General features: G+C 39.8%; 1 protein-coding gene across 1 annotated transcript; it reads left to right on the top strand.

Moving 5' to 3' along the window:
* Window positions 1-10,459: 10,459 nt before the first annotated feature.
* LOC131219377 (glycerophosphodiester phosphodiesterase GDPD6) lies at window positions 10,460-24,527 on the top strand. The gene is made up of 8 exons (XM_058214479.1): window positions 10,460-10,522; window positions 13,901-14,088; window positions 16,939-17,122; window positions 18,753-18,827; window positions 20,054-20,163; window positions 20,898-21,116; window positions 22,344-22,499; window positions 24,189-24,527. The coding sequence occupies exons 1-8, from the start codon at window positions 10,510-10,512 to the stop codon at window positions 24,432-24,434; spliced, it is 1,191 nt and encodes a 396-aa protein (XP_058070462.1). The 5' UTR covers window positions 10,460-10,509; the 3' UTR covers window positions 24,435-24,527.
* The last annotated feature ends 2,318 nt before the right edge of the window (window positions 24,528-26,845 follow it).

Raw genomic sequence — 26,845 nt, 5'->3', positions numbered from 1 at the left:
GCACAACTAACACAAGAGTCCAACGTGTGGTTCGTATCTTATCTTCACAAGGGTTTACTAATTCCACTCGCGTGTGGACTCTAGCACATCCACACGTGGGAACACGTGCTAGTTTGGAATTCGTGTGCATCAGATATGTGCTTTCCATCAGTTGGGTATGCTTTTTGAATGTTTTACCTGGAATTTGGACCGTTTCACTTCTCAACTGGGCAATAGCATTTACACGGCCAGAAATAAATCTTTTAAACACCAGTTTATCTTGACATTTTGGACAACCTGAGGGGTGGAAAAGTGCATCTCACCTGTTGGAAAGCTCAGATCTTTCACACGTGTTAACTTTGGCATGTGTTAGGCATTGATCCGACAAGCGTGTGGAATCAACAAACCTTCTTACTCTTCAAAAAGAGCTTTGCTAGGCCCACACGCGTGTGCAAGAAAACTCATGTACACGCCACACGTGCTAGATGGCACGCAAGATCCAATCCACCCATCATAACGGCACTACTACATTGATGCTCTATGCAAATAATCAGGATGATCCAATGGTCAGGTGGGCCATAGTTAGTAAATAAAATGTACGGCTCTGAAGAACCTGGCTGAATTTTTCTAACCCGTTCAACTGTTTCCAATATTGGGTCCGCATGCTTAGTGGGCCACTCATTGGGATGGAATCAAATCAGAATTGTGGGACCCACCATTTTAACGGATCAGATATTCTAAAGATCAATACCTTGGTGGCAAATAAATGGCTGTATGTGAAAGTTCACATACAGCTGCTGTATGGTTTGGAAGGAATATCCAACAGATATTCCCATTCAGAAAAATGACGCATGAATCCCGAAAAGAGAATCAACGTGGTAGTTTACTCATGTGAGACATGCACTAGTTATAGTGCTGCTAGTTGTATCGTGACACGTAGGCAGTCTAATCCTTTGATCGTGACTGTTCATTATCTCAAAAAAATAGTTGTTGGGCCACCGTGAAAAAATAATACTTATCTGACGAATATTAACCGTTTGATCAATGACATTAAACACGGACGTTCCAGATCAGATTACACAAAATAGGCCATTTTAACCATCCTATCCATGGCTATCAACACGTTGGATGGAAAATAAGCATTACAGTGGGCCCTAGTAGGTTTTTAGTGGTGAGCGTTTATTTACCACTGTTTCCTGTGGTGTGGTCCACTTAATATTTGGATCTGTTTCAATTTTTTAACATTTCCCTAACATGAGCTGGAAAAAACTGATGGACGGAGTGGATATGGAAGAAATAAATCAAGGTAGGCCCCACGGTTAGCGAAACACACGCTACGGTGTTACTCAGGTAACACATGATCCGCTCGCGGATTGTTGGGGCTGTGTGGGGCCCATCGAGATATAAGTAAAAAATCCACTCCGTAAATATGTTTTGAAAGAGTAGAATAGTGTAGGATTTTAAAAATTGTGTAGATATAAAACTTATGTGGGCCACACCACATGAAATAGTGTTGATTGAATACTTGACAGTGACAGAAACTTTGTATCGGGATGATATTTGTTCCTACCGTTTATCGGAGTGGAAGTAATTCTATGAACGGTTTGGATGGTATATAAACATTATGGTCAGATCCAGGAAGGTTTCAACAGTGGAAGTTGCTTTTCCACTGTTTTGATGATGTGGCTCCATCTTAGTTTTGGATCTGTTGAATTTTATAATCCGGTCCTATTGTGATCTTTCAAAACATATGGACGGATTGGATTTGACAAGGACATCTATGTGGACCCCACACAGCCCCGGTCACAAAGATATCTCCTGTGGACGTGTCACAGGCAATCCGCTCTCCTATGAGAGTTGACCACTGGTTTAGAATGGTAGCTCGTCCAGTGCCTGCGGATGCACAGAATTTTCATGTGCTTCAGGTCATGTACAATCTATGAAGAACACGTATACGATGATCTGAACCATAAATCCTTCAATATCAGCCGTTGAATGGTCACCCATAAAACAAAAATTCTATTGAACTGTCCTAAAGAGTCCAATAAACAGTGACTATTTCTGTCCAAGATATTGTAATTTTTGGACCACTGCCCATCCACGATCTGAAGCATCAAATGAACGTTCGGATCTACTCCAAATATGCCACGTATGCAACAATAACATGCAGTTCTCAATTCCCTTTTTAAAATCCCAGGTTCCCAGTCCGATGAATTTTGAAGACTAACTATTTCATCACCACGATCCATTCGATAAACACAAATTGGATGGTTAGAATTGACCGATCCATGTGGATTTCTTTGTATGCCCCATCCAAAACGTGCCCCACAACATGGATGGTCTGGATAGATTTAGATATTGTCCACGTGTAAGGATGACGAGTCACCACCCTTTTGAAAACGGTGGTGAGACTATCAAGAATTTTGCAGACCCCACAAAAGTAGAGCGGATTAGGTGTGACCCCGGTAAGTCGTTGCTGGGTGTTGTCCTGATCGTGGGGCCCACCTTGTTGCATTATATTTATATCCACTCCGTATATCAGTTTTCCCAGATCATTTTATGGCATGGTTCTAAAATTTAAGTATATCGAAATCTCAATGGTCCACACAGTAGAGATTGAATTCCCATCATTAATGGCTTCCTTGGACTACAAAAGTTTTGGATCAAGCTGATATTTGTGTTTTCCATTCATCCAGATCTGTGTGACCTTATCATTATTTTGGATGGAAAATAAACATTACAGTGGGCCATAGGAAGTTTTTAATGGTGGGCGTTCAATGAACACTATTTCCTGTGGTGTGGTCCACTTGAATGTGGGATCTTCCTTCATTTTTAGTATGATACCTAAAAATTGATGGAAAATATTATGGACGGCGTGGATATACAATACATACATGAAAGTGGGCCCCACATTCAGGGAAACACCCGTTAACATGTTACCCGAGTAACACCTAATCCGCTCCCTTATAAAAGTGGTTGGCTAGATTACGTATTGCAGTCGAGTACTTCGGGATCGTAGCCACTGGATCTAGGATGATCTTAACTGATCTAAACCGTTGATTTGACGAGGGACACGTAAGGAAGATGGCTACTCCAAAGCTCTTTTAAAATTAGAATATCCTAAGCTTTTAATCAACGGCTAAAAAAAAAAGTTAAATGGACGGTCCATATTCAAAGTAAAAAGCATCCGCTGTGAACGTCACCTTTTATCCAGCGGTTTTTATGAAATGAACTAAACTTAACTCACCAACTTAGACTTACAAGCACAGCAACCATTTTTAGGACGAAAATACCCATCCTTTTCACTATTGTTGCTTTCACCCCATTTCCTCACTCAATTTCTATTAAGAAAGACAAAAAACTCATTTTGTCAAGCCCCAAACTTGGAAACCAGGCTCGCAAAATTTTTGATCACCGAATCCAGCGCTGACAGCCTCCGTAGTACCCCGTTCTCGGCTCCCGACACTCATATATCAGGTTCCGATCTGGGATCCTACAAGGAGGATTTTTCAGCATGAATTTATTCCGTAACAAGCATTTTTCATAAGTATAACCCACGAACAATAACCAAGACACCATCACAAAATCCACTGTAATAAAAAACTTTAAGATACAATGTGCATAAATGGAAATACAATGATAATAATAACGGAAACTCTTGAAGCTCGAGTACACGCTCCTGCTCTAGCTAAGTTATGGCTACGTCTGGTGTCACCTGCACGCATCAATCGTGCATAAGCTTATAAAAGCTTAGAGGGTGGTGAGGATGTATACGCAATATAAGCGTGCTCAGAATACAATATCAGAGTAATGTGGAATATATTGGTAAGTTCATGAATGCAATCAGTCATACCAAGGTTATGCGATGTAAGGCATGAATGTCATCAGTCACATCAAGGCCATGTGATGCAAGGCCTACATAGCCAATGTCATGTGCAAGATGTAGCTCAACCATACCAATCTACATATCAATCCAACTCATCTCTGAAGCATCATATATCAATACAATTCTCTCTGGATAATTACCGGAGTCTAATACACTATACACCACATTGCCGCCCTATACTGGACGCACAATTGTGTAAGCGGAAGATAACTTACTATCTGCCTGGCCAATAGTTAACCATTATCTATCTGGCACATCGATAGCGGACCCATTTACGAGCTGGTCATACTCAGCTTGGCAATTGCCCTCTCCCCTCGGGCGGGTAATGCCACACCCTATTCCAACCGACCACAACATAGTGGGAGACACGACCTCCTAGTATTCGGTCCTCATGCGCTCATGCATCCACTCGGTCTAGGCATTGGAGCATCTTCTAGTATTGTCAGGTTTAGACACTTTCACGCAAAGACATCCTTCGCACCCCATGTAAAGAAAAGATTTTTGGTGTCCAAACCTGTCACCCACGATATGTCTGTGGAGGCTATGGCCCTGATGTCGCTAAGGCGTACAACAATCACAACACACAATGAAAGATGCATGAGTCACACGGTCCAATCATGCATCAATCCTGCGTATTCGTGCGCTCATGTGGGACGACTTCGCCTATCAAGGAGTCCCATAAACAACATGCCCTATGACATATGTAATGATCAATCACATCTCATATTAGTCATGCAGATGATGCGTATGAGCATGTATCATGATAATATACTGTCATATACTCATAATCGGTATCGATAACCGGCATCAATAATCGGCCTATATGCAAGGCGGGGTCCATAGATGAACAACCGATCTAAGCCATAATATAAAGATCGGCCCTCAACCGTGGATGTACCAAATCCGATAGCATGGAGCCATCCGTCTACGGCGATGATGGACCATGCAACATCAATGGGACCCAATGATTTGGGTTAACCCACTAAGAGAATGATGAGAATGGGCCTAACAAGGCCTAAGGAAAAGTCACAATGTGGATATTTAACCATTATTGCCGATCAATGTAGACATTTAACCAACATTGCTCCTAAGGAGTGGCCCATATAGAGCCTAACATATAGTGGGCCCATGGCCTCACATAAGGGCCCAATGCACATCCTATTGGGCCTCACACACAAAGGCCTCATACACATCATAATGGGCCTCATCCTATGGGCCATATATATATATATATATATATATATATATATATATATATATATATATATATATATATATATCACATCGGGCCGCACGTACAGGCCACACATATATCATATCGGGCCTCACTCATGGGTCACATACACATCAATGGGCCTCATCATATGAGCCACATATACATCACATCGGGCTTGATATCTAGGCCTCAGACACATCACAATGGGCCTCACACATGGGCCTCAAATACATCTCAATGGGCCTCATGCTTGGGCCCCAAATACATCATAATGGGCCTCATACCTGGGCCTCAAATGTCACATCAGGCCTCATCAAATAGGCCACATATACAACACATCGAGGTGGGCCCTGCGCATTCCAAATGGGCCCCGACAGATTGACAGTTTGGATCAAACACGTACATCACGTAGGGGCCATGTGGATGGACGATGCAGATACAACTCATACTTCAAGGTGGGCCCCACCCATCAAATGGACAGACAGCGTGAGTGTACAGCTACATCATGTGGGGTCCCACGACTGTTGGGCAGCATGGATAAAATACACATGGTGGGTCCCACGGCTGCTGGGCAGCATGGATAAAATACATATGGTGGGTCCCACGGCTGCTGGACAGCTGTTCAACAGCGTGCACTGAGGGACGGTGTGGATCAAATCCATACATCACGGCTGGCTCCACAACAGCAGAGGGACGGCGTGGATATAAACCACATAACTCAAGGTGGGTCCCACCTGCCCACACATGTCACATGTGTGGGGTGGGCCCACCATTAAAACAGATGGGCTGTGTGGAGAAACACATGCATCTTGGTGTGCCCCACGTCCTCAAATGGACGGACGGTGGGGATTAAATCCATACATCACGGTGGAGTCCCTCAGCATCATCCAGACATCTCTGGATGGTGGGGATACAGAATAAATGCATCAAGGTGGGTCCCACCCCCACATGTGCCACGCGTGAGGTGGGCCCACACGTCCAGGAATGGACCGACGACAGGGATAAGATACATATATCATGGTAGGCTACACCTACCACCGTCCAAGTACGGACGGTGTGGATATAGAATAAATACATTATGGTGGGTCCCATCCCACACATGCAGCACGTGTGGGTGGGCCCCACGTCTAGCCAGGTGGACAGCTTGAATATAGAACACATATATTAAGGTGGGTTCCCACCTCCTGCATGAACGGTTGGGATATAACACACGCAATCAAACCCACAAATCTTGTTGTCGTCATCACAGCGGCTACCAGCTGCATGGGTCCCATCGTCCCTGGTTTGGACGAACGGTCTGGATGTAAATCAAGGTGGGTCCCACGTGTGGGCCACCATAGTTTTAGATAAAGCTAATATTGTGGTTTCCTTTATCCAAACCTGTCCAGCAATGGACAGCAAGGTGGGCTCCACCAACTGGATGCCTAGAAAAATTTGAACAGCCTGGATTTAGCTGAACACATTAGGTGGGCCACACACCTCATCATTACCATAAAATGAAGGAGAGAGAGAGAGAGAGAGAGAAAGAGAGGGAGAAACGCATGATGGAGGGGCCCCCAATATGGGCCCCTCTAATACATACATCAAGATGGGTCCCATGCATGCATGGGCCCATCATAACAAACATGCAAATGAGGGGTTTAGATGACCCTTAAAGGCATGGATTAACTCAAAACATTATGGTGGGGTCCATGCAGAATGACCCCATCATGGATCATGCATGCATTAAGAATGGGCCATCGGCCACATCGAAAGGGTCAAATAGGATCCTTACCATTGATTGGTGGGTCCTACATGATCTTATGCAAGAAATACTAAAGATCAATGAAAGGAAGGAGAGATCTAATCCTAATCAAGCACCCACCTTGGATCTTGATCTCCTTCTTTCACCAATGGCTTCCAATGCTTCGAGGGGTGAGATTAAAGGGTTAAGATTGATTTTTGAAGGTTGGATTTGGAGGTGGAGAGTTTGTAAAGGGCTGAAATTTTTTTGGGAGTTTGGGATGGTTGGAGGTTGCTAATGGAGGAAATGAAGAAGGAGAAAGAGAGAGGGAGAGATGAGAGAGAGAGAGAGATGTAGCTAGGTAGGCTCTCTCTCATAGGTAGGTATGATTGGTTTTGCGAAGAGAGGTGGCTAGGGTAATTATTAGTTGTAATAGATAGGCTATAGGTAGGGTGGCTATGGAGTAGGGTAGTAGGGTGGCTAGGTGTAGGGGTGATGTCATCCTTATAATGACTTAGGAAAATGTGTCATGGGTTAGGTGGATCCCGCAACGTGCGGTCCACAGCCATGATCATGAGTGGCCCACATCTCATGATCTAGACGTCAGATTGGCGCACGAGATGCGGCATCGGAATCGAGGTGACAACGCGGTTGTAATGGCATAGGTCTCGGGTTGAGTTGACTCGGGTTGACAGAGTGCGACTTAGGGTTACGCGCAAATGAAATTTACGGGTTGCGTGTCGCCGGAATTCGACCGGGATGACTGCGGGATCCTACGAAACAAAATGGACACTAGGACACGAGACTGACACATTTTCTCTAGCCCAAAAATTCCTCCATTGGATCGCACCATTCTCCCATTGGATTGCATCCTCTCTAAACATCAGCATTTTCTCATCTTCTGAAAATGGCCGGTCCACTGAAGAAAGCACGCATCACAGGTATATTTTAATACACTGTCTGTTGGATGAAGCTTGCATTTGGGCCTTTGGTTCATCTATGTATACATCATCCGATGAACATGATGGATTTCAAATAAAACATCGTTGTGGGGCATAGTAAGCGAAATCGGATTGCGTATTGAGTTACTCAGTACGCTCCTATCGTACTGAGTAGACTCAGTTAGGCCCACCTTGAATGTATGTAGCCTGTCCACATCGTCCATTTATTTTTCCATCTAATTTAAGGGGTTGAGCCCAAAATTAAAGCATATCAAAAGATCAAGTGGATCATACCATGGGAAAAAGTGGAGATAATGATTTGTACCGTAGAAACCATACTAGGCCCAACAGTGATGTTTGCTTGTTATCAAACCTGTTCATAAGATCATATAAACATGGATGAATAGAAAACACAATTATAAGCTTGATCCGCTCAATTTGATGTTTGCCCCGCTGAATTTCATGTTTGCCTCGCTCAATTTCTAGGTTGCCTCGCTTAACTTCTAGGTTGCCTCGCTCAATTTCACCTTGCCTCGCTCAATTTTTTAGGTTGTCTCGCTGAATTTTCAGCTTGCCTTGCTCAATTATCACCTCGCCTCGCTCAACTTTTAATTTACCTCGTTCAATTATGAGCTTGCCTCGCTCAATTATGAGCTTGCCTTGCTCATTTTGTAGCTTGCCTCGCTCAATTTCTAGGTTTCCTCGCTCAATTTCTAAGTTGCCTCGCTTAATTCTTAAGTTGCCTTGCTCAATTCTTAGGTTGCCTCGCTCAATTTTGAGCTTGCCTCGCTCAATTTTTAGGTTGTCTCGCTCAATTCCTAGGCTCCCTCGCTCAATTCCTAGATTGCCTCGCTGAATTTATAGGGTGCCTCGCTCAATTTCTACGTTGCCTCGTGTAAGTTCTAGGTTGCATCGCTGAATTTCAAGGTTCCCTCGCTCAATTTCTAGGTTCCCTTGCTCAATTCCTAGGTTGCCTCGCTCAATTATTAGGTTCCCTTGCTCAATTCCTTGGTTTTCTCACTCAATTCCTAGGTTCTCTCGCTGAATTACTAGGAAGGTTTTAATAATAAAATAAATGAAGAAGCTCTAGTGCTAAAGTAGACCACGCTACATGGTAGGGCTTGAACACAACTTGCCAAAAACCTCTTTTAGAGGATCAATGAGTTTTGGATTAAGTTGATATTTTTATGTTTTCCTTTTAACTAGGTTTACGTTATTTAATGAATAGGTTTAATGACAAATATATCACGATGGGCTCTAAGAAGGTTTCAACAGCAATATCATCATCATTACTGATTCTTGTGATGTGGGTGTGATTTACTTGTGTTGATCTGCTTTTTTTTAAAGCTTGTGTTCTAAAATTATTTTTAAAATGAATGAACAACTTAAATAAAACACATATATTATAATGGGCTTTATAAAAGCCCCTAGTAGGACTGTTCGACTTTAAATAAGTTACTCAATTAAATAGTTATAAAACTCAATTGATTCATATGCAAACCAAATTATTTAAAAGTTATGCAACTTACATGTAACCTAGTGTTATATGAAATCTCTATAATCAAAAGGGATGCAGATTGCCCACAACAACTTAGGATAGAAACTCCTTACTATTGAAAGCTAAGTGGGCCTCACCTCAATTTATTTTGACTACTCTTATTATGATATAAGATAAAAAATGAGACAAGTTTAAAAAAATGAATTGATTACTCTCATTATAATATAAGACAAAAAATGAGACAAATCTGAAAAAAATGAAATGACTATTCTCATTATGATATAAGATAAAAAATGAGACAATTTTAAAAAATAAGTGGGCAAGACAACTGACTCAGTCGACTAGGTCCTAATACTTCATTCAGTCAACGGAACCTATGGCTACGGTTATAATCCGTAGCCATAGGTCTACGTTGAAAAGGAGGGATATATTCGTCCTCAAATTCGCTATCCACGCGTACAAGTCTAATTTGGTAAGTTAAGTTTTGTGTGTTTCAAAAAAAGTGCTGGATAAAAGGTGGCGTTCGCAGTGGTAAATTTCTCTTGATTTTCAAATATTCCGATCATGGCGATCCGCAGACGGTATATTATGTAACCCCGGTTACACTAATCCCCTGCAACTTCTAGCTCTGTGGGGCCCACTTATTTTTTTTTTTCGAAAAAAAATCTGTTTTATATCTACTCCGTCCATCCCTTTCTTCGTCTCATTTTAGACCATGAATTAAAAAACTAGACAGATCTAAAATTCAAGTGGGCCACGCTAAGGGAAACAGTGGGAATTGAAAACCTCATGTTGGATCCTTCGTGGGGCCATCGTGATGTTTATATGCCATCCAGGCCGTTGAAAAAGTGATTCCAACGTAGAAGACGGGAAAACATAAAACTTCTGTAACCCCCGAGAAGGTCTCCATGGTGGACATTCAACACTATTTCCTGTGGTGTGGCATATCTACCTCAATTTTTGAATGGTCCTAAAATGAGCTGGTGAAACGAATGGACGGATTTGATATAATATAGGCATCATGGTGGGCCCCACAGAGCCTAGAGTTACAAGGGATTACTGTAATCCCCATCCACATCAGGACTTTTCATATAGACAGATTGGATTAGAAAATATCATCCCAGATCTAACGGCTGTAGTGCCGATGTATCTTCTGACAATTAATCCCGATGTATATAAATACTAAGCGCGTAAAAAAAAGAATAAAAACCAAACAAACGTCTACACAGAGTAGAGTACAGAAGTACAGAAGAGGAGAAGAAGAGAATGAGCTCTCTCCGTAAGACGAAAACCCTTGAATTTTTCTTCACTTTCTAGTCTTGATTTTCCAATTTCTCTCTCTTTTTTTCAAAGATTTTGAATCTTTTATTTTATTTCTAGAAATTGGAGCGTTTGGATGCTTGATTTGATGTTTTTAACATTTAAGAGTGTGAGAAATGATCAGATACAGTTGCTGTTTCATAAGTTACGGAACAACCATTCATTTCCTTCCAAAAGGTGGGCCACGAGATCGTTGTCGATTGATATGAGAATCGCCGTGATCCACCCATTGGATGGGCCACACCAGTACACCTAGTCATTACACTGGCTGTCTGTTGATTTTGATGCTGTATGGTGGTGGATGAATGGACCCGTCTGATTTTCAGTTGGGTTGATCCCGTGGTGTGGCCCACCTTTTTAATGGATTGGATATTCTAGACAGTGAGTTATTGGTGGGAGAGACTGGGTTATACAGGTTTTGTATCTGATCATTTCTCTTGGAATGGTGTGTATGGATCTCTCACTGTTAGTTGTATCTGAAGTACTAATCTGACCATCTCTCATTAAAAGGGGGAAAAAAGAAGAAGACGAGAGAGCTTGAATTGAATTCTGCTTATTGGATTTTGACTGATACTGAAGTGCTTGAATTTGGGAATTATATGTATATTCCACCTTTTTTGGATCTTAATTTAGCGAGCACTGATCAGTCTCTCTCTCTCTCTCTCTCTCTCTCTCTCTCTCTCTCTCTCTCTCAGTGTAGTAATGTCGTGGGTGGGGCCCACCTTTCTGTAATCTGAGCTGTTCATTTGGGATGGCCCATCCCATGTCCTTGTTGCCCAAGTTATCTCCTAACCTGATAATCATGGACATGTGATGAGTGGCTTGCAAAAGGACAGTTTCATCCAGTGCTTCACATTAGACGGTTCAGATCGCTGACAGACACAGTTTATCACCTTCAAATTGTACATGTGCAGACTTCCTTCTGGTTATCTAAACTGTTCATGTACTGGGCCACATTGTGCATGGACATACTCCAAACCTTTTCCCTATCTGACAATTCAGACCATCTGATTGCGCCCCACCCTTATGTGGACCATTTGCCTATAATTCTCTATTTACGAACCATCAATCAGATGGTTAGGATCATCTGATGGATATTGAGGCATGGCCAGTCCATGATTTTAGCTCACTAGATGAGCAACATGTGTCAATCCATTGCTCAGTCAAACATAGAACTGAATTTTCCAATCAAGCAGCACACAATGCCCCACACATGTTTGTTGGTTTGCATATGCAACTTAGTTGCAAGATCCTTCCACCAAGATGCTGCATCCACTTCAGTCTCATGTTCTATCTGGTGCCTCTTTTCTACTCTTTCTAAAGTTTTGAAACAAATGCTTCCTCACACCACCACCCAAATCTGGTCTGCTGCCCGACATTATGGAATTTATTTACAGACGCTAATAACTGGTTTCAGGACAAAAGTTAGAAAAAACAAGTTCTTATGTCTAATTCAATATTATCTAGAAGTACACTGAATTTTTCGAACTTGTTTGGTTGGTAAATTTATTTGTTTAATAGATTGTTTTTGGTACTTTTTCCAAAGTTGATCAATAGTTGGATTATGAACAATGAACTAGTATTATTCATTTCTTCGTTTGACACTATTTGAAGGTGATGAAGATTTGAATATCAACTACAGGGGCTAGAACAAAGACTTTTTATTTATTTATTTATTTATTTTTCCTTTTCAAATCCAGCAGTCTCCCACTGGGAAACCGTAGAGCCCACCCACCGTCTGGATGCAGAAAACCAAAGGCGAATTGATTCTCTCCTGGGAGAGCATTTGAGCATTACAAACCCTTTTCAAGATTGAAATTACAATAAGTATTACTAGATAATCCAATTAAAAAATGATTACTAGATAATCTTTTTTCCTGGATAGATGTATCCCTCCCTTGTGAAGATAGAAAATCACCCCTAAGGATTGGTAATAATCCCTTTTATGGACAAAAATACTGCCATACCACCGCAGTATTTACTTACTGCCCTATGCTGACTAAGTGTCAAAGCATTCTATAAAGAGATGCTTCAGTGCTCTCAGAGCACTATAAGTTATAGTTCTCCTAGCTGCATCCGGCGACTTGGACAGTACAATTGATTGAACTGTCTAAAGTTCAGAACACATGTTATGGGCTAATGTGCAAAAGTCACATCGATAGTCCCCAACAACTGGATTGATCATATGAGCCAATCCAATCCTTTTTCTGAGCCATTTATTGGATGATTAGGATTTCCCATCAAATGTACCTCTTTAGGATCGTAAGCAATCTATGATAGCCCCAATAACTGGATTGATCAAATTGTTGATTGGACCTATTTTTTGTAAATGATATTGACCATCTATATTGAAGTTTAATGATCAGATTTTTTTCGATAGTCAGGTTGGTGTGTTATTTGCATGCTATCCTATGAAATCTGTGTTGGGCCCAATGGACAGTCTTGATTGACTGATTGGATGGTCTAAGTTCCCCAATGCAACTAGGAGCCCTATAACTTAAGAGTGCTTGAGAGCACTGGAGCATTTGTCTTCTATAAATATCACAATAATTTGTAAAATTAAATGTTCATAGCAGAATGTTTTCTTCTTCTTCTTCTTCTTTTTTCAATCGGCGAATCAATTTTAATTTAAATTTTTTTTTTATAAGACACATTCTCTACTGTCATTTACTCTACAAAGGTGATACGACTCCAAAAGACCACAACAAGGAAGAGCCATTTTGGGGCTTTGAATACAACAAAGAAGAGAAAAGAGAAGTGAGAAAGAAGATGACCAACTTTACAGAAGACCGATTTCATTCATAATCATCTTATATGTCCAAACGATTGATCTAGACTTCCTGTTAGGTGTCACATACATTTGTGGGCTACTATGAAATAATCACACCGATCAGATGATCTGATCCATTCATAAGTTGCCATTTTTTATAAGCTTCCATTTTCCAAGCATGGATAAGATTGTTAGGTTTATTTGATAAAAGTGATTCTTCAGAAACATAAGTAATCTATTGTGCGCCCCAACAAATAATCTGCTTGAATTTTTCACTGAACCTATTGTTATATAAATGATGTTTATTGTCCCTCTTATAGGCTATTTATTAGATGGTGAGAATGGACCAATTGGCGTATTTTGCATGGCAATGCATGAAATGTTCGTGGACCTAATGGCCAGTCTGGATCGATTGATTGGACTATCCAAGTGTCCCGATGGGGTAGACACACCACTAATAATGTAGTTGACAACATGTAATCATATCGGTATAATGTATAGTAGACGCTGAATTGGTTTTCTTACTGTTTGAATTTGGCTCTTAATGGAAGTATTTGATCTTGATAGGGTTCTCCTTTCTCCTTACATCATTCGTTGGAGTTCTTATTGGTGGATGCAATGGAAGGCCTTTCTACCCTCTTCCAAGTAAAATAAAGGATGGAGATAGACAGCCCCTACAAACATTCCGTCCTTATAATATTGCACATCGAGGGTCAAACGGAGAGATTCCTGAAGAAACTTCTGCTGCATACATGGTAAGTCCAACATGCTTTTAGTTGACATATAATTTTAGATTTGCTCCCACGTCACAATATCGCACAATTCCTGAAGGAAGTTGTGCTGTGCATATGATAAATCCAACATGCTTCTTTGATGTATAGTTTCAGAATTCTGCTGATTCTAGGAGTGTGTATGGCCTAACCCTCGCGTACTTCACCATATGTATGGAGCTGGCATATATGTGGAACATCTGATTGTCCATCAAGTGGGCCATACCATGTGGATTCCATTTAAAAAAAAAAAAAGAAAGCAGTTAGGTGTACTCATTAGGTGGGCTACTGTGTACCAACAAAAGGACAGCTAAAAAACCTTGGCCAAGTGTGTATGTTTTTTTTTTGTTGTTGTTGTTGTTGTATTTTTTAGCTCCCCATTTCTTTTCTAAGATATGCCCCACCTAATTAGTTGACTGCCCTGATTTTTGAGCCAGCAAATCTATATGCAACACCACCTGATGGACTGCTTGGATCTTTCACATTTTGTGCCCTATTGGCACATTTGGTGGCATGTAGAGGGACTGGATTATACAAGTGCATGGAATTGTCAAGGTTTATATTTCGAATCATTGAGCAATTTTCATTTCTTTTCCAGATTAGGTTTCTTTATCCAACATTAATAATTTGTGTAGAAGTATGTCGGAGATTGTTGAGAAACTGGACTAGTTCTTTCAACTAAAGTTTATAAATAAAGAAGATGCTCAATGGGTAGAGAGGCATCAGATGCCTATTTACAAGAAAAAGGGAGATCACAAAATTGCATCAACTACTGGGAGATCAAACTTATAAGTCTATGAAGCTCCGAGAAAAGGTGGTGGAACAAATGCTAAGCCTAAGATAAGAAACAAGTATATCAGAAACTCGAGTTTGCTTCATACTTGAGAAATCAACAATCATCGCTATTTTTCTACTTTGAGAATTGGAGAAGTGCAATGAGAAAGGAAGAACCAACACATGGTTTTAATATATCTAGAGAAAGCATATGATGGAGTACCCACCGAATCTATGTGGTGGGTAACGAGACGGAAATAGATACTGAGACATTGACATTGCTATAAATATGTTGTTAGTGTGTTGTTACAAGACTGAGATGGTTGTGGCCAGGCAGATGAGTTCCAAGCAATAGTGGATCTTCATTAAGACCTTTCCTTTTTGCACTTGCTGTAGATGAATTAATTGCTAGTTTTCATCCCCTCATGTATGTTGTTTGCAAATGACAGTGAGTTGAGCAATGAGACTAGAGGGGGCAACTGCTAAATTTGAGGTTTGGAGGAAGGTTTTGAATAATTGAGGTCCTTGAAGTGGCCTAGGGGTATCCTGATTAGAGATAGAACTGTTGGAGAGCAGATTGAGATGATTTGGCTAGATGCAACGCAGGTTGCAGAGGATTTAAGAAAGGGAACATTGATTATAGTTGAAGGGCTCAAAAAGAGAATGTTATGAATAAGGACTTGGATCATGGTTAGAAGGGATATGAAAGCTCGTTCACTTTCCTAGCATATGGCGTTAGATAGGAATGACTGGTGAAGCAGGATTCCTAAAGCTGGCCCCAAATAACTGGAAAAAGGTAGAGATGAGTGTAATTTGAATAATCATGAGATCTGTCCAAATAGAATAAGCTTTTCAATTCTTTATTGAAGTTTTATTCAATTGTACATTTTGTCAAGTGATGCAATAACTTTTTTCAATATCTATCTCCCTAGCTTGTATTCTTCTAAAGTTGGAGATCTTGTTTCAGGTTGATGTTTGAAAAGCTAAATTTATTATAGGATGTTATTGTACTGTGATAACAATAGAAGACGATGGTTTATGAATGTTTCTCCTCTCCTTTGACCTGATCTAAACCATCATATTTGTAAGGAACTTTGGCTTTTCTAAGCTCATCCTTCCTACTGTTAAGCAGTGTTTGAAGTATTGGTATCGCTACAAGTTTTGTTGGCCAAGGATACGAAAACAATATTGATATTGCTGATAATTGGAAATGCGAGGAAACATTGGGGAAAGTGGTGGAATTTTTCAGTGAAAATTCAGGAGATGCTAAAATACACATATTTGCATATTTAATAATTTAAAAAAATGCATACATAATAAGTTTCCATTTAATGGGAGCCTAAAATCATGTGTTGTCATAAGAAACCAGTTCAACCATCCCATCCATCCTATCTATTCATCCGACCAGCCTATCTATCCATCAAATCATCCAACCTTCCATCCAAACATCCATCAAATACACAATATTTCACCGAGAAATCGTCGACAACTAAAAAGGAAACAAAAGACTGTAGTCTCGATATCGCCCGTGTTGCGATAACGATAATATCGCAATATGATTGATATTATTGTTGACAATTTGAACAATGCATATAACCATGTGCATTAAAAAAAAATTCAAAATGGAATTTCTTTTTAATAAACAAATTTTTGGCAATATCGATACATTGGTGATATTATCGAAATATCGCTGATACACTGGCGATACAATCGACACCGGGAATTTACATAGTAAAAAATATTGGCGATATTGATACATTGACACCTAGAATTTACACAGTCGAAAACGTTGGCAATATCAATACATTGTTGATACCTGCAATTTATGAGACTACCGGTGATACTGGTATCGCTACCATTGTTATCGGTATCGTCGAGCTGGAGATGCATATAGTATCGGGGTTACTCCGATCAATGCTGTCAAGTGACTATTTCTTCCATACAAGTATACAAGCTATATATATTATTTTGTATGAATATGTTACATTTTTTCTAGGATCATATTTCCTATTTTTGTTGATTGGGAAGTAGGTCCCTAAGGTTTATGGTTGGTTCTTGCAGAGAGCTATAGAAGAGGGTGCAGACTTCATTGAAACTGATATCCTTGCCAGTAAGGATGGTGCACTTATATGCTTTCACGATGTAACCCTCGATGATACAACTGATGTTGCTGACCATAAAGAATTTGCTGATCGTAAAAGAACTTATGAAGTCCAAGGAGAAAACATCACCGGATGGTTTGTTGGTATGTGAGTTAAAGTAATTTCTCTCTCTTTAAGCTGCCATTAGGAGTTGTCTATCCCTGCTTGGAACCATAGCTGCTTGCCATTCTTTGTTAGTCTAAGGGTGTGGCTTCATTTATGATATGGGTCTTCTCTTATTGTTTAAACGGTCATTGCCGTCTCTGAGGTAGCCTTGTTGAAATTGTTTATGAGGCATTTACTTATTTTTTGCTAGAATCATTCACCTCATGTCAAGTATATCTGGAATTTCTGATACTACCGGTGTTATCAGTATCACAACAAATGTTATTGGTATTACTAAGCTGAAGATATGGATAATTTTGAGGATATTATCAATATATCGGGGATAACTGTATTCCAGCATATGTCAACTAGTGGTATACCTGGAATTTCTGATACTACCGGTGTTATCAGTGTTATCGGCATTACTGAGCTGAAGATATGGATAATTTTGGGGATATTATCAATATATTGGGTATACTTTGAACAATGTCTATTATACCGGGTGCCTCATGTCTCTAGGTCATGGTTTCCGTTTGAGTTTATCATTCTCAGATAATTTGAGGTTTAGTAATTGTCTATTTCTTTATTGCCTAAATCAAGTTTACTGTACTGAGGTGTGACTACAGTAACTTATCAGTCTTCATGCTTGTGGGCCATACCTAGGGGTGGCAATGGGCCGAATTCGGGCCAGGCCAGGCTAGGCCCTGGCCGACCCGACACTTAAGACCTAAGGCCCAAGCCTGATGTGAAACTTTTGGTTGGGTCCAGGCCCAACCCGAACAAGCATGAAAATTGATAAAATCCCTATTTCCAACTGAATTTACCTAATCTATCCATTTATTAAGTGGGCACACATGTACAAAGAAATAAACATTTTAGTGGAATGAAACCAACATTCTGCATTCAAGATGGATTGTTGGCTAACTAAGGATTAGAATGGCATATTTGTTGAATATAACACGTGTAAATGTAAAGTCAGGCCGGCTGGGTTGGGTTTGGTCCGGCTAAAACAACTGGAGGCCAAGCCTGACCTGAAAATTGATTGGGTCATGCATATGAAGCCCTAGCCTGGCCCATGGGCCAAGCTAGAAGGTCCAAGCCCGGCCTAAAGCCAGATCAGGCTCATTGAGTCAGGCAGTTTACCTGGCCCACACGCTTAGCCGTATCCAAAAAATCACAGTTATTGGACATTCCATACCAATCTATTGGATGACTTTTAAGGAAACAAAGTTATAGAATAAAACTTTTTGGGATAACAAAATGGATGGTTATAAAAATGGCCCACCTAACTTTGACAATCCTAGACAATAATGATACATTGCAGTGGAAAGCTTATTGGCAATTCCATGCTTCATGAGGTTTGGCTAATTAATTCCTTGGAAACAAGCCTTACGAATTGTATCTTTTTCTAGTTACTGTATTAAAATATAGAAATCCTCATGTTGACAACGTCTACAGTTTTTCATGGATATCAGATCTGTTGGTAGAATTACAAGTGCAAACTACCTTTTGTGAACCTGTTGAAAACTCAGATTCCTCTTGTACAAAATAACTCCTATTAAGCAAAGTTACGGCACCATTAAAAACCTAATTGTTATATGAATTGAAGCTTATGGTTATTACTTGCAGTTGACTTCACACTGGAAGAATTAGAATCCTTGCGAGTGAAGCAGAGGTACAAGTTCCGAGATCAACAATATAATGGTCAGTTTCCTTCTGCCAAACCTTTTTTATTTCTTTGCTAGTTTGAATAAATCCTACTTTCATCTTTTTACAGTCATGTGTTTCATTAGATCTTTTGATAGCACTAACTTTTTATGGTATGTTTCAATGCACTATTGCATTGACTTGCAACCATGGTGTGCCGTAAAGGCTGTTACGTAAAGGTAATGGTAATAACCATTACACGTTACAGAGTCATAACAGCCATAACAACCGTTATGGAAAAAATTGACCTGTAACTGCTGTTAATGGCCCGTTACGTCCCTTGTAAAGGCTATAATAGCCCAGAATGGTCTATTATGAGGCAGATATAGGTTTTCAGACTCTTTTTTTTCAACGTAATGGGGCAGATACAGGTTTTTTGGTTTTTTTTTTTTGTTTTCAATAAAAAAAAAAGAGAGAGAGACTGTAACGGCTGTTATTGGAGCCGTAACAGCCGTTACGACACGTATCGAAAAGGTAACGATGGTGGCCATTATGGCCACCGTTACCGTTACAGAATACCTACCTTGCAACCATTATTCGCCATTACTCAATTAAGTAGAAATGGAAATGACTAAATGGAAACTTTCTTCCTCACAATTCATTTTGACTGTTTGGGCTCTAAGTTGCAAGTTTGTTAATGTCAAGTTGGATCGAAAGAAATGTTGCTGCAACTTGAGGGCTGATTCTAGGAATCGTCATTAGTTTTTGTCACTTCCTCTGATTAAACTGAGTGTCTGCAGTTCAATTCACTTGTGCATCCAAACAGAGACAACTGTTCATAACAGAATCAAGTAATCCTCCTGTTCAATATCTTATGACTGAAAAGCAATGGGTGTTGCACTTCATGTGCTATATATGCAAATGACCCACACAAAATGTGATGATCTTTCCAACAAATGTTACTGTAACGAATAGACCTTTTGAAGTGATTTCAGGATTTCCTTATTTTCAAACATAAGGATGTAATAGTGGAATACGAGGATTTGCTGAAAATATTGCAGGTTTTCCATAATGATAGGGAGGTGAATCCGTGGGCTTTGCTTTAGAGTCTTTGTTCCTTGAATCTGATTACTGTAGCTATTGCTTATAGGCATTTTCATCGTTTGTCTTTTTTTTTTTTTTTTTCATTTGTTTAGACTAAAATAGAAATTGGTCCCTTCCACTACATAGCTTGATTGATAATTATATTTGACACACCTCCCTCGTTCCAATTTGTCGTGCAGGGAAGTTCTCCATCATTACTTTTGAAGAATTCATTTCAATTGCACTAGATGCACCCAGAGTTGTTGGGATCTATCCAGAGATTAAAAACCCCATACTCATCAACCAACATGTAAGGATTTTTCCGTGTATGGCTTGAAATGTCTACTAACATCAGTTCCACTTCTATTTATTGAAAGAAAATGTCACATCCACTTCAATGTCAGCGAAGTTTGAGGCAAGGAGAGTATTGTGGCTCATGTTATAATGGTAGATGTTGTTGTCTCAAATATCAAAGTTTTAAAAAACACCAATGATAATAACTAAAATTATTATCTTACAATATTTTAGTTATGGAACCACGAATATCTATTGAATTAGACGTTCCAAAAAGCATATTTTTGAACAATGGGTTAGACTACTACTTGCATTCTCAACCATTTTGTTAATCGTTGTGACTCCTTGATGGCATGCATGTATGTCAATCCAGATCATCCAAGTCATGTGGCCTGTTGTGGATGCAGCATATTCTGAGAATCATGTGTGTCGGTCGATTCTCTAACCACCTAGCTGATGGTCATTTGAATGGATGATTAGAAGGAATTGACCAGCGTCCAAATCCAATGATCGATACCGGATGCTTATGATTGTCAGATTAGCATGACTTTCAGGACATGCTCTACCCATAATGGATCCTTGATTTGGTAGGCATAGATTTATTTGCTTCTATGTATGAGAGGGAAAGAAAGGGATGATGATGATGATGACCTAAAACTAAAATATGATGGGTTTGGATTGCTCAAAATATATTGAAGCTTTTTGATATTATATATAAGTCATACAAGTAAGATGCTCTACTTCTGACAGGTAAAATGGAGTGATGGAAAGAAGTTCGAAGACAAGTTCGTAGAGACGCTTAAGAAATATGGCTATAAAGGTTCATATCTGTCCAAAGAATGGCTAAAGCAGCCAGTCTTTATCCAGTCATTTGCTCCAACTTCACTTATATATATTTCAAACTTGACGGACTTGCCCAAAATCTTCCTAATTGATGATGTGACGATACCAACTCAAGACACAAATCAGGTTTCTCTTTACCCCTGCTGTTGTTTTTGCTTATTTTGCTTGCTCGAAACAGGCTTAGGTAATGCATGCAATTTAATAACTTCTCCTGAAGTCTAACTGCCAATCAGACATTACAATCTTTTTATTTGCTATTCGAACAAATACAGAAAACAACAGAAGCAAAAAGGAGCAGGTGACGATAAATCATCCACTCAATACAACAAAGAACCTCACCCAAAGAGCCCTCAAAAGCCCTCTCAGGAACACGAGCAAAAGAATTGTTTGACTTTGTGCAATTGATGACACTACACTTGGCTGACAAAAACACAGCCAAAGAATTTGATTTACCCTGGAAAATTGTGTTGCTTATTTAACCATATAGACAGGAGACCAGCCATCAAAGCTAGCCTCCCTAGAACCTTCCTCTTTAGACCTTTACATCGCTTGCGCCACACCTGCATGAAGTCATTGATCGACAAAGGCATAACCCATTCAAACCCTGAAGAGATCAAAAGAGTAAGCAGCCTTCCCTTGCTATCTATGTTCCTTGGTTTGAATGTTGAAGGGAGATTTATAAATTGATCCACAATTTATAAGGTTAGGATGCTAGAAATGAGCTGTGAAACCAATAGGATGGAAGTCAATCTTTTGTGGTAAGTTATCTGAGCAAAGGTACAGAGATATAGGATATGACATGAACATGACAGAATGGTTTGGTAAAACTTGAAATTCTTGGATTTATATATGTCCAGATGCTAAAATTATTCACTGCATATTATCCTTGATCATGTCTTAAAATGGCAGCGGTCTAGTCGGTTCAAGTTAAAAGGCTCTAAAAGGTCAAAAGAAGGCCCAAAGGATGTGGGTGGAGGTAATAAGAAAAGACATGAGGGCTTATGGTTTAACTAAGGATATGGTCTGTGATAGAGTGGAATTGCAAACAGGACTCGTGTAGCTGACCCCAATTAGTTAGAATAAGTATTTGATGATGATGATGCTGTCTTAAATATACATTTTCCACACAACTTCAAATAAAATATAAACTATAAATTATTTCAGGTTTCTACTGAAGACCTATATGCATATACCTCGCCATTGTAAAATATTTTCACGTTAGAGCATTATTCTGTGTGACATCTTAAGATAATATTTTGTGATTTTTGTTTTGTAATTGTTTTCTTATGCCTTTTGTAATCGAAGTTTAGTTATTTGGTATTTGCTTATGGAATAATCTCATGTAATTTGCAGTCATATTGGGAAATTACTTCAGACAGTTACTTAGAATTTATAAAGGAATACGTGGTTGGCATTGGACCATGGAAAGATACAATAGTGCCCCAAAGAAATAATTACTTGGTAACGCCAACTGATCTTGTTGCCAAAGCACATGCTCATGACCTTCAGGTATTTCTCCACAACATATATGATTACTTTGCCTATATGCTCTCCTTCTGGTGAATAGCATACCAAATCATGTAGATGTAGGGGTGCAAATGGGTCAGGTTGAACCAATGGGTCATCAGACCTGACTGGAAAACTAGTGGGTCTGTGGTAAAAAATTTAGACACATGGGGTGAGTTTGGGCCCAAGAGTTTGACCCAAATTACTAAATGGGTTGTGTCCATGTCCTTTCAAAATCAACCTGACCCAACCTGGACGCAATTTTGAAATGGTTCTGATTTGGGACATTCTAAAATGGACCCAACCCAAACCCGATCTACGTATGGTCGAGAAGGTATCTCCATGTGAGTATGCACCATTAATTAGCTAGACATAAGACAGAGAATAAGGACGTTGATAAGAAGCCCCCAATAAAAGAAGGGGACCCTTTGGGTACATGTGAAACTCATGCACAATGGGATACATTCATCTTCTTGTGAAAAATTTTGAGTTTACATGTTTCTACATCATGGTCTAACTGAAGTTATGGCCTTTGAGAGAGTGGAATGGTGGAATAGGATTTGGGTATCCAACCCCAATCAATTGGGATAAGGCTTATATGATGATGATGATGTTTCTATGTCATGGATAACAAGTAACATACTCTGGACAAACTAAACTGCCAGTTTGCCAATGCTTTTTAACAGTTGTAATTCATTTACTGTACACATGGCATAGGTTTATGTCAGTACAGATTCCAAACCATCCTAATCATGGGCTCCCTTTTGTGGGATGGAGAATAACCCAAAAATTCATGCAGATCTGATGATCCTAACCATCCAACTGGTGGCTGTGCAGTGGTTGATGCAAAAGGAAATAGTGACTATCCAAATTCATCAAGCAGAATAATTCGATTAAGATCCCCAATTAAAGTGATTTTCAGACTGTTCTCTATCACATAGATAGCCTGGATTTTTACGTCTGGATTGTGGTAGATGAGTTGCCTACTAGTTTTTTTTTTTTTACATGGTCATCATAGAAGTATGTGGGAGATGAATCCCTTCTTGACCACACACTGCAGTATTGAAATCAAAAGAAAACAAGGAAAATATGCAAACCACAACACAGATTTATGTGGTTCCCTTTTGGTACATCCACAGATTTACATTGATCCACTGTGCTCAAAGCCAAAAATGAAGAAGTAGCTCTCAATACAATGACAGCTCTCTCTCTCACGACAAACTATATATTACCCCAAACGAACAAGGGTTTACATAAAACTCTATGTGAAATTACAAACTTGCCCTCCAAGCTAGGTGCTACACCCCTAGACCCCAAATTTGTAGTAGATCTTTGATGATCAGGCTCACACTTTTTTGGCATTAGCATCAAAGCACACAAATCTATGATATATATAATAAGAGCAGCATTTTACCAAATTTACCCTTCTAATTAGTCATGGGTTCACACAAAACCTTTGTTTGTTTGATCCTTGTAGCCCTTCAACCTGAGGGCATTTCTGTCATTTCAACTCACTCGGAGTAGCCCACACCTGCTTCTTCACTTCATGTAGTGTTAAAGAGCCCATGCAACAAAGGCTCTATTGGGCCCACCGCAATTTCAACTCTCTCTCTCTCTCTCTCTCTCTCTCTCTCTCTCTTCACTCTCTCTCTCTCTACCATTTTAATCACTTTTACACATCAATCATTTCAGGTCCACCCATACACCTTCCGTAACGAGAATATCTTCTTACACCTGGACTTCCATGAGGACCCATATGCAGAATACGACTACTGGCTAAACACCATTGGAGTTGATGGGCTTTTCACAGATTTTACAGGAAGTCTACATAACTTTCAGCAATGGACCGAACGACTCCCTAGTAAGGACAATGATAAAGATGCATTGAAACTATTACAAAAGATTGCATCGTTGATCACCTCCTACAGAAAGATATGAAGGGTTCTATTGTTCATAAAACCCTTTGTTTTCTAAATGTCAATTTACATGCACTTACATTATGCAATAAGTAAAATGAATCTCATTCTTCTACTTCGTTTTTCACTGAAATGATTACATGTAGGCAGTGTGTAAACTTTCACATACAACATCTTTCCTGCCAGTGTTACTATTGTAGGACATTTGAGCCATGCAAAAGGTGGGCCACACCATGGAGATTGCCTGCAACAAAAATCAGGCCGGTCCACACATTGATCAAGCCACGCTTTTGAAATTAACAAACAGCTGTTGGTTAATTTCAACGGCATGGCCTAACTAATGAGTGGATCGGTCTGATGTTCACGGCATGGTGTGGTCTTTCTCTTGTGGAGCTCATGCAGGACACACTTGCAGAAAGAAGGGCTCTATGTGAAAATTCACATACAAGCGCCTATGAATGATCAGTTCTCCTTGAGAAGAGAGGTGCTGCAGACTGATAACATGTATTAAAGGACCAAAAAACTAAAGATCATGTAGATCAAAACAATTTTCAAAAATCCTAAAACTCGACTCTACTAGATGTTCAACTGGGTTGGGTTGAACTTGACCTGACTTGATTAGATATTTAATTCAAAATTACAAATTCAAAATGTTAAGATTGTTTATAGATATGTAAAATAGTTAGATCTTGTATAAATTAATATAAACTGTAAGCATTATTAATACCAAGTCAGGCCTGGTATTGAGTTTCTCAGAATCTCGCTGAATCAAGTTGACTCAGCTGAGTTTCAAGTCGAGTTACGGAGTTTTAAAACTATGACCAAAAAAAAAACAGAGAGAGAAGTTTGCGCTACAGATATCAAAGGCAACTTAATATGTCCGAAACATCTCTGGAACAGTTGATGGTACCTTTAGCATTGGTGGAGCTGTACACGAGTTGAGTTGGCTTGATTCGCCTCGGCTTGTAACTAGATTCGGACCAAGTCGAGCTGGTTTTTGGAGCTCAAAAAAAATTCGAGCCGAGTTCAAGCTTGCCTGAGCTCAACTCGACTCGGCTCAAACCTTGACTCGTATCAAATCGACTTGGTGACTCGATCATTTTGATCTTGATGCTGCTTGCCGAGTGTTTGATGAAATGCATCAGCGAAATGTTGTTTCTTGGACTGCCCTCATATCAATGAAGTGTTTGATGAAATGGGCATTTGAGGAAAAATTAAAGGAAAAAAAAAAACTTTACATTGTACTACTGCCCTCATATATCTTGATGTTGGTTGAGTTGTTGATGAAATGCTCTTACTGGTTTGCATTCGAAGTGTGGGAGATTGAATATGCAATGTGTTTGAGAAAATGTTTCATAGGCTTGAACTTATCTCGAGCTAGCCCGAGCTGCTAATCAAACCAAGCTGAATTGGCCAGTCAGGCTTGAGGACCGAGCCAAGCCAAGTTCGAGCTGGGGTTGGCTGCTAGCCGAGCCGAGCCGTGCCAAGTTGGACACGGTTCAACCTGTGTACAGCTCCAAGCATTGGAAGGGATATTGCGATTTTGACAAACTAATGTATAATATAAATAAATGGGAAACCATCTTTTCACAAATGTCATCAGTGATGTCTGACTCAGCTCCACCCGATCTGATTATCTACACCAACCTGGTTTTGTAAAACATTGATGGACTATTGTAAAAAATCAGACTAATACAACTATCATGTTGGCCCAAGTGAATTCGAAGATTTTTGGTTGAATTTAGAGATTTTGAGTGGTTGTCCATTGTTTTCTATCATATATCATCATCATCATCATGGGGTTCACTGTTGATGAGGTTGGATATTTTTGTGTGAATTTGGGGATTTTGTGTGGTCGTCCATTGTCTTCCTATGGTGTGGCCCACCTTATCACTATAGTCTTCACTTTCTTCATATATTATCATCACGATGGAAGGTTGCATTGCATAAAAACAATACGGCAGGCCACCCCATAGGAAAAATAGAGAACAACCAAAAACCTCCAATTAATGTGATGGCCCACATGATGAATAGATCGGCCAGATCCTCAGTAGTTCGGATTTTGAACACGTGGTCTACATTTATATGGGAGGCTGACAAATGCAAGTCCCTCTCTGATTAACCAAAATTGAAAATGGGCGGCACCTAAACAGGACCTTGTAACAAACCACTTGATAATTGGACCCAGCCAACATGCTGGTTGGACCATTCATCTTTGGCCAAGGGCCATCCAGCCATAGATTTCAAGCTCTTGAATCTTCTAGTGCAATTCCTCTTCCCCAAAGTCATTCAATTGGATGGTTCAAACAAATACTCTTGTGGTGAATGTATTGCAATCATCATGGTGGTTCATTCAATAGCAGGCCATGCGGTTGAGAAAAAACGTATAAGCAGACCAGCCTACCACAGGATGCTCTTGGTGGGGCCCATATA

Source organism: Magnolia sinica, chromosome 11 (assembly GCF_029962835.1).
Source record: "Magnolia sinica isolate HGM2019 chromosome 11, MsV1, whole genome shotgun sequence".
NCBI lineage: Eukaryota > Viridiplantae > Streptophyta > Magnoliopsida > Magnoliales > Magnoliaceae > Magnolia > Magnolia sinica.
This window is presented reverse-complemented; position numbering and strand designations above follow the sequence as displayed.